Genomic DNA, 9,734 nt, shown 5'->3' on the forward strand with positions numbered 1-9,734 from the left:
GGGTCCTTACCAATTTGATGCTTGGTTACATTTAGTTTATTTGAATCATCAAAATTCCTCAAGTCTATAACTCTAATTTTATTACTATCTTATATTTTAGGTTTTACAAGATATATACTCAACATGACTGCTAAAATTAATAATGGACTGTGGACTTATAAAAATGAACTTGGAAAGGGAATAATTACTTGCTAATTACTAGGTCAAAGTGTTCAATAAAGGTTAGAAGCATTAGAGAATTAAAAGGTTGTTTTCCTTCTTAATACTAATTGCTTGTGATTTTTTTAAATGCTATTTTCTCACTACATGTCATTTTCAACAGCACAGAGAACTTTAGCCTGGCTGTAAAGCTGATTAAAGAGTTTGAACTGAAGGGTCACTGAAATTCTTTTCAATCCTAAAGGTGAGAGAAGGCAACTTGGTGGGTGAGTGTGAGTTTTGGGGCCAGACACTTGGCTGAGGTACTAGCTCTACCCTATGAGCTGATACCCTCTGTACGCGGGTCTGTGTGTGAAGTGAGGCAACAACTGTGCCCTCTTGCAAGTTTGTGGCAAAGATTAGATGAACAAGTATCTACAGCAAACACTCAATAAATATGAAGATAACTGTCAGGACTGCAAGAATAGGTTTAACTTAGTATCAAAGAAGAAGGTCCAGGTTACCCTCCCTCCCTGGTGCTCTAGGGAAAAGCAGGCTTCCCATGGGACATGATGTATGGGTTCTGCTCTATGAGCACCTCCTCTCTGTGGTCTAGTTTTATATCACTGACTCCTACTAACAGTATTGTCATGGAGCTAGGGGGATGTAGCTTAGTGATGGAATATCCCATCACCAGCACCACTGTGTGTGTGTGTGTGTGTGTGTGTGTGTGTGTGTGTGAGAGAGAGAGAGAGAGAGAGAGAGAGAGAGAGAGAGAGAGACACAGACAGACAGAGACATGGACAGAGACAGAGACACACACACAAAGATAAAGACAGACACTGATTTTTACTATTAGAATGTATCCACAGTGACTAAATACATATTTGACAGGCTTATTCTAGAGGGGCTGCTGCCAAGAACCACACCCAGCCCCAGATGTAACAAGTCCCCAGCTCCCAGCTCTCTAGGGTCAGCCTTTACTGGTCACTTGGAGACTATACTCTTTGATTTTCAGAGAGAACAGAATGCAAGATGTAGATGGGGTTTGGCTCTGCCACTAGAAATGAATCTAGCACCCACCAGATTTCCTTTCATTCTTTCCTGCTTTTCTTTAAGAGTGACATGTAGCTTGTTTACTTGTAACAAGGGCTTGGATGAATTCCTTTTCTTCTGCCAGACATTTCCATTTCTCCCTCACTGCTAGTAATCTGTAAGAACCACACATCTGTGTAAAGACATGTCTCATTTTTTACAGGGGTCAGCAGAAAAGCATTGAGCTTATACTTCTACAAGACTTACTCAGCCATGCACTGTGTGTCTGTAGCACTGAGAATTTCTCAAAATGTTGACACAAGAGAGAAACAGCAGACCAGAAGCAAAGATTGGGCAGATATTTGTCAAATGGGTTTTTTTTTTTTTCTCCTAAACTCAATTTAATGGTTTGAAACCAGCAATTACAAACAGATAAAGCACTAACAGAGAAAATATCAGAAAGTATTAAATGTGGCAAGTGCTTGGGAAACCAGTTTCAGTTACAGACAGACATATGCCCCATGTGCAAGTATGCATCCAGTTGAGTTGTAAAAGAATTTTTTTTCTTGGAGGTCAGAGTCACCTGTGTTCTGGGCCAGTCAGTTACTCAAGTCTTAGTCTTTCCCTTGAACAGCAGACAGGGACAGTAACAGTTTCCACACAATGCTGCTGAGGGGCAAATGGGATGATTATTCCATCACTTGGTACCTACAAATAGTGCCTGCCTACCTACCTACCTACCTACCATCCATCCATCCATCCATCCATCCATCCATCAGTCATGGAAGTACATTTGAGAAGACTCAAGAGAACAGGGCATGAGCCTAGGGATTATGAAGTAAAGACAATACAACAGAGGAAAGAACCAAGGCCATGTAGAACTGGAGCCAAAATAGCCAAGAGTCATGGATGATATCATCTCAGGAGTCAAAGACTGTAAGGCTGGGTAGCTGGGAGGGGATTTTATTATGTAGAAAATGGGGGGGGGGCATTGGAGGACCACAAGGAAGAAGCCTGAGTCATGTCTTAATTATAACATTTCTAGCTTTATTGTGGAAGCAGGTGACAAAGCAAAGGACATCTGAGAAGTCTACTGCCATGATGGCTTGGTGGGGCTAGCATTGGATGTAAAGGCAGAGTCATTAGGCTTTCTAATGGAGTAACTACAGAGCAATGGGAAAAGTCAAGGATCCTGCCAGGAAGGGAGAAGGGTGGCCTTTGTTGGGATGGATTTGGCAGAGAAATCAGGCTGCTTCTCTCCTTGCCTCTCCTTTTCTAAAGGATTCAGTTCTGACACTCTACAAGCAAGTGACAACTTATCAATCTTGCCTCCACATCTTTCTATTTCCTTTTCTGAGCTCTCTGAAATCTCTGCCCATACAAACATCTATATCTAGATCCTTGTTTCAGGCTCTACTTTTGAGAAAAATCCTAGACACTAAGACAATCTAAAACCACAGGTGTAAGCTAGCATCCACCAAGAATGTGCTAAAACTCTAACCACAGAGGATGTCAACAAGCACAGACTAGCTCCTGGAGTTAAGTCTTGCATAGGAATAGCATACAGAAATCTGTTAACACTGTACAGTTATGCAGGTACAGAAAAATGTCTATGGATATCACAGAAGAAGCAGTACAGGTGACAGCCACCAGACTCAGGTGAGGTAGCCAGATGAGGGACCAAAGCATGGGGAAGAGACAGGCAGAAAAGGTAAGGTAACCCAAAAGGGGACAGGGCAGTATATGCAGCACTACAAAAAAGAGAAGCCGGGCGTAGTGGCACACGCCTTTAATCCTAGCACTCGGGAGGCAGAGCCAGGCAGATCTTTGTGAGTTCGAGGACAGCCTGGTCTACAGAGTGAGATCCAGGAAAGGCACAAAGCTACACAGAGAAACCCTGTCTCAAACCCTCCCCCCCCCAAAAAAAAAAGAGAACAAAAGCCATCCTGGGAACTATCATGACACTGATCTAGATATTCATTTTGGCTCTGGGAACCAAAATGAAGACACTGGAAATCATAAGCAGAAGAGTGATACCTGTTCCTACAGTCTCTGGAGAGACTGAAGTGAAGGCCAGGTGGAATGGATTCACCTTTACTTATGGGTTGCTTTTACACTTTAATTCAATTATAAGGACTTGAAAGCAATGGTCCCAGTCTTGTCTACCTGAAAACTAGGACTATTTGAATTCTTGCATTTTGACTACAGCAGGTGTAACAGCTTATTGAGTTTAGCAACTGAAGTACAAATACTATCTTGAGAGAGCAAGCAAAAGGGAAAAGCAGAACTTCTGTGTGTTGCTTGGCAATCCAGCACTGTAGCCGGGGAAGTGCAGATGAACCCTCTAGACTTGACCTGTTGACATCTCAGCTGTTCAGTCCTCAGAACAGCAGTTGTGCTGCTGTGTGTACTTTCTCAATGAATGTGAAGGTATAGAAGGTTCATTTTCCTGCATGAGTTAACTACAACTCACAGCAGCAACAAATCTCATGCACAAACCACACAGACATTGCTGTCCCTGGCTTGCTCATCTCCACCTGACTCATTAATGCAGAAATTCCATCACTTAACCATGGCAAAAAAGCCTTTAAAGTGCTCAGCTGTGGAAGAAAAGGCCCACTTAAGAGCAGAAACAGCTGAGACAAACTCCCCTAAAAACTAGATTCTGAAACAGGCTGACTTCCGTATCACTGGGATCTCCCTACAAATATCTTCCCAAACTCTACCTGAGATGGTTCTACTTAATGTTGTTTCCTGGAGATTCAAAGTGGGGGAAATGGAGAGAATTATTACAGTAAAAAGCTCATGGTAGACAACTATCCATGGGGAAGTCCTCGGTCTATTGCCATCTATCAGGAATGCAATCTTGTCAGGACTGCTCATCCTTTCTGATAGCCCTACCTGTACCATGTGGAAATCTCATGAGGCACAAACAAAACAATTTGTGAAAGGTCCAGTCTGCAGAGCAAATCCCACCTGGCAAGTACACATCTTCCTTCTCTCTTCCTCTCCCGAGTGTTTGGGAGCCCGCTGTACACTGTGCATCGTAAGAGGTGCTGATGATGAGAGGTGAGCTTGCTGGCTGGCTTCCTGTTCTCCTGCACCTCACATTCCTGTGACTGGGCAGACAACAATGTGATAAAGAAGGCACAGAGTATGGAAGAACACTCATATCAGGAGGCTATCAATGTGGCCAGGAGGTGGGAGGGTGGATGAGTGAGTGACTGGTGGGACATCTGAGAGGGCCTGGGACTCACTTGATATTGAAGTCAAAACCAAAGGCTCAGAACTTCCAAGAATATTATCTGATTGGCCCAGGCTTAAAATCTTTTAAAGTTTACCCTGGCCTCAAGTCAACTCCCGCAAAGGACTCTAGAGCCCCTCACAGCTAGACTCAATGAAATTACTTCATGCCATCACACAAATGCCTTTAATACACTAGATGCTGAAGTGAGACATCTATATCTTAATATAAACTAATTAAACCCAAGTATTTCTATTCTTATGTTACACAGAAGGAGGACTTTGGGGTTTAAGGAAGGCAGGCCATTTTGAAGCAGAGTATTCTGGGGATAGATGCATAAGAAAGGGAAGCACACAGTCAGAAACTCAACAGATACCACGAAGGGAGGTGAGGAGATGGAGATGATTCAAAATGATTTCCCCTATTTCAATTTAAGAAAATGGTTCCATAACTAAAGATCATTACAAATGAGCTAGGCTCTGGGACTAGTCCAAAAAACTCACAGTAACAGCTCTGTGGGAAATGTCCCTCTACGAACTTCAGGCTAAGCTCTGTAAACACTGCCCCTTTGCAATGTTGGAGAGTGCTTACCAAAACCTAACCTGATCCTGGAACTCTAGGGATGCTGGTGACACAGGTGAACATCCAACACCTGACTACATACACACAGCTCATCCCCAAGCCCTCACTTCTGGATTTAGTCCTCTCTCTCTCCACTTGATCTTATCATCACTCACCTGGTAACACTGCAGACATCCAGAAATTATCTAAAGTGTCTCAGGTTTCAAAGCCAGATTGGCTAAGAGGATCCTTCATGGTATCAAGTTACTGTATTCTACTTCAACACATTTCAGCCTCCCTCTCACTAGTTCAAATTTGGTTCAAGGGCAGATTGTCAGCCTCAGCCAGGACTGCAAACAAGCAGTCTCTGCTGATCTGTTCTGGCCACCCAGCAGCTATTGCTCCTTCCGCAGTGACCCTCTGTGTTGCTTTGAAGAACACTCTTGCCTAGCAAGTGCAAGCTGATGGTTATAGGCATACCCCCAAAACCAGGCCAACTAGAAACTTTCTGCCTAGACTATGGTTGATGACAAGACAAAGGCAACAACAGCTGAGTGGAACTGACTGATGGATCTCAGTGTGGTCTGAAAATTCAATGTGCTAGTGCCTGACTCGTACATTCCAGCAAGTGGTTTGGTTTTGTCCTTCGTAATCCAAGGGTTTTTTGTTGTTGTTGTTGTTGTTGTTGTTGTTGTTGTTTTGGTTTTTTTAAAGATTTTCCTCAAACCTCAAGAATAATCATGTATTGTTTTCAATAAATTCCCTTTTCAACCAGTTAGCTAGTTTTTATTCTGGCATATTTCTGCATGCTGCCTGCTCCTGTTCTGCCTTTCATGTTCATCCTTCATATGCTAGATTTCTCAAGCAAGGCTTTCATTAGTGTCCCAGCACACAATCTCTTCCATGAATGCAGCTTGCTCACTGGCTCTTTCCATGCACAAGGCATGATTAAATTTATCTGAACACATGGGTAATCAAGACATAAAGCCCCAGTGTCTAGAGATAAGGAAACCCCAAAAGTTGATTTCACAGTGCTAAATATCTTGATGGAGAGAGAAGTGTGATGGCTGGTGTAGACCTCAGGAGTGCAGAGGGAGCTCAGGAACCGTCTTGATGTAATGTTTCGTTATGATGAAAAGACTGAATAATGTTATAGTCTCTGTCCTAGTTAAAACAGGCTAAAATACAAAATCTTTAATAAATGGCCTTTAAGCCTCTATAGACATCTGTATTCAGACTACTTTTAAAATTCTTTAGCTACCTACTGTGGCTTTTTCCTGTTTCTGTCCCAGAGACACAATCTGCCCACCTGACCACCTGAATCATCCTAGATTGTGCCAAACTCCTTTCCCAACTAATCTCAAATTCTAATCCTTTGGGAATCCTTTAGAGCTGAACATTCTCAGCCAACACCCCTAGTCTGTATGTTGAAGTCCTAACCTCTGCACCTCAAAAGGCAATCATATTTGGAGCTGAATTTTTTTTTGGGGGGGAGGGGGTTTCAAGACAGGGTTTCTCTGTGTAGCATTGCGCCTTTCCTGGAACTCACTTGGTAGCCCAGCCTGGCCTCAAACTCACAGAGATGCACCTGGCTCTGCCTCCCGAGTGCTGGGATTAAAGGCGTGTGCCACCACCGCCCGGCTGGAGCTGAAAATTTTACACAGCTAATTAAGTTAAATTGTGCCTGAGTTAATAAAAGAGTATCTTTAAACAAAGAATTAGAACAGAGACAAACATGGAGGAAGATGCTATGAGGACATAAGAAGATGTTGTCTGTAAGCCAAGGGGAGAGACCTGGCCTTTACTTCCAATTTCCAGCTTCTCTAACTATGAGAAAATAAGTTTGGGCTGTTTAGGTCATTAAGTCTGTATACTAAATTAAAGCAGGCCGATAAATATAGTCCTTAAGCTTAGAACAACTAACAAAATACAGTGTGTGGCACACATCTACAATGCCAGCATTTGGGAGGCTGATGGAGGAGGATTATGAGTCCAAGGCCAATGTGAATTGCAAGCCCTTGCCAAAAAGAAAAAAAAAGCAAATGCCTTCTGCCAATTCCTTCACCACACAGAGCAGGCACACCACTACATTGTGTTTATTCAGTCATATGCTAGCTGGTTGTGTGTCCCACCAGGACTGCAAGCTCTTTAAGGTCCAATACATTACTTCTGACACTCACGATGCCCAATTTGGGATCCTACACAATAAATGTGTGGTTACTTTCTACTCTCTATTAAATTAAGGAGTAAAAATGAAGCTCTTTGATTACTTTCTCTAAATAAAGTTGGCCATTTTACTGCCCTGTTTTAGAATAGTTTGTTTTTTAAATTATTATTTCCTAGAAAAACCCAAACTACAAACTAACACACGGGCTGCTCTGATTGATGTCAATTCACCTCTGTACCATATCTGGGTGGCACTCCTTACCATGTAACCCACAAACCTGCATTTCCAGTTTCTGAAACCTAAAAGTACCTCTACCTCTGCTTTACTTGGCCACTTTGGAACTATAAAGGTTTTGCAATTTGCCAACAGCAACACTTCATCTCTCTGCAATTACCCCATAGTGATTTCAAATTCATCAGCTTTTATATGTAGATCCATCAGAAGATCCCCCCCACATGCTCCCCCATAAAAGCCCTGTTTTCATCTGTGAATTCCTAGCACAAGGCTTGGCTGGTGTAGGAAAAGCTCACTAGACCTGAGGATTTAACTTGCTCACCTTTATCTATTCAGAGCCTTGTAAAGCACAGCACAGCACAGCACAGCACATTTTCTCAGCATTTTCTGAGATTTTGTAGCTGTACTAACAATTGGATTATGACACCATCTGTATCTCTGCTCAGACTTCTTCAGAACAAATACATCTCAGTGAACCCACTTGTCCTACATGGTACTTGTGATCCACTCTCACACCTGCTTGTCTTCATACATTGCCTCCTTAGGCTGAGGTGATGCCAGGCAGGTGTCCTCAGGCAGAAAGTTATTCTCTTTTCATTGCCCTTTGGCCCATCTCTGATAGCTGTAAATCCAGCCCTCAATCAGCTCTAGTACAGGGACAACTAACATGGCTTCTCAAGTTATCTCCTTGTCTGGAGACCTCTATGTTAACACTTTGTTGCTTTTAGTGTTCCTATACCCAATTTCCCCCACTACATAATACTGTCAATTTCTGAGGGTGGGCATCTATCGACAATTTCTATTTCTGCAGAATGATGCTCCCTATACTTCCACTAAATAAAAATGCTATACTGTTAAATGCATGGGCTGAATTAGAGCCACTTTTAAGTAAGCCAAATTTCTCCTTTAATGTCAATATTTAGGGATTTGATTAAGGGTAATGATTAATTACCAGACGTGGAGGAGGGTTTTTGGTGGAAACGCTAAAATGGATTAACCTAGTTTTCACCCTCTTAAACAAGGTGGGAGGATCATGAAACAAATCCAGGAACTCATGACTCAGGGTCATGCTGATGAACAATCACCGGACTATGCTGTAACACAAATGTCCAAAGACATAGAGGCAATTGGAGTTCATGCACCAACACAAAAATTCCAGGCTTCGGAGGGCTGCTCAGTGTCCCTCAACACCGCCCCTATGTCAGGCAACCTCAAGGAGAACTTGTCTAAGGTCCCCTGCAAAGTGCTACAGTGTGTGTGGTTCTCCAGTACGCAGGGCCTCGGGCCGCACAGTGCACGTTCTTTGATCACACCGTGCGGTCTCTTTAGAGGGGCGCTCGAGATGCTCCTGATAACCAGGCCTAGAAGACGGGGGACCCGGGCGTGTGGGCTGCAGTAAGGTCTTCCGCGCTACGTCCCTGGGCGAAGAAGGTCTTTCTCGGGGGAGGGAGGAAGGGGAGGCAGGGTCTGCATGGGCTCAGGAGGTGTCCGCGGAGGGGCTGTCACGTTCCAGCCGCGGCAGGTGCGGGGTGCCGCCCAGCTCCCCGGGCTCTCGCGCGCGGGCTGCCAGGCCCTGAATGTGCCCTTGCCCGCAGCGGCATCTCAACGGCTCTGTAGGGGCGCGCGTCCGGAGACTCCACTCCCTGGTTACCCAGGCTATCCCAGTCAGGGCGAGCAGCTCAGCGGGCCTCGGAGGCTGAGCATGCGCTGCAGTGAGGGTGAGGCCAAAAGCGGGCACAGAGCATGCGCAATGTAAAGGCACGCTAGGCTACGTGGGAGTCTGAGCATGCTCGGTGAGGACCGCGGCCCCGCGCACGCGTAGAAGGGCCCGGCGCCCGCAACCCACTGGGGGAGGAAAAAAGGAGAGAAATCACCTCAGAGTTACGTCAGGAAAGGCCGCGTTTTGCGGGGAGGCCGTAACCCCCAACAGGGCCCGACGTCCTTCGAGGGCGCGAGACGTGACGGTTACTCACCACTCTTCAGCCCCGGGGCAGGCGCCGGGTCCCTTTCCTCTCACACTCGGCTAGCGCAACCCGCAGCCGCCGCTGCCGCTGTGATTCCATCCATCTTGAATTTGACGTCATCCCACACCAGGGATGAGGTCATCGCAGGCAGCGCTCGTCACGTGCGCGGCGGTGGGATTGGATGCCGGGCGGCGGAGGGCGGGCCGGGGGCGGGCCTGCGGGAGCGTGGGTGCTTCTCGGAGGAGGCGCGGCCACGAGCCGCGGAGCTCGGGGACTCCCCGAGGGTAGGTGGCGACGTGCGGTGGGAAGCCCCTGGATGCGGAGCTATCGGAAGTGGCTTATTTCCATTTCTTCCCCCTGGAGAGAGCTGTCGTGAACGAAATGAGCTCTC

The 9,734-nt window shown here is 45.4% G+C and overlaps 1 protein-coding gene across 12 annotated transcripts in view; it reads right to left on the reverse strand.

Annotated features, from left to right (window-relative positions):
* The window catches only part of Zbtb21 (zinc finger and BTB domain containing 21), a 29,544-nt gene extending 20,087 nt beyond the window's left edge, over nucleotides 1-9,457 (reverse strand). For 8 of the 12 annotated variants that reach the window (XR_004946314.1, XM_036203577.1, XM_036203576.1 and 5 more), the window contains exons 1-2: nucleotides 9,254-9,457; nucleotides 4,150-4,292 (exon numbers count right to left, since the gene is read on the reverse strand). Coding sequence is in view for 9 of the 12 variants with exons in the window: in XM_036203577.1 (XP_036059470.1) it covers nucleotides 4,150-4,218 (69 nt within the window). In the remaining 3 variants the exon portion in view is untranslated. Of the gene's footprint in view, nucleotides 1-4,149; nucleotides 6,456-9,253 lie in introns of those variants that run through there. The other 4 variants (XM_036203571.1, XM_036203574.1, XM_036203573.1 and 1 more) reach the window with 4 other exon arrangements.
* Between the last annotated feature and the right edge of the window lie 277 nt (nucleotides 9,458-9,734).

Source organism: Onychomys torridus, chromosome 12 (assembly GCF_903995425.1).
Source record: "Onychomys torridus chromosome 12, mOncTor1.1, whole genome shotgun sequence".
Classification (NCBI taxonomy): Eukaryota; Metazoa; Chordata; class Mammalia; order Rodentia; family Cricetidae; genus Onychomys; species Onychomys torridus.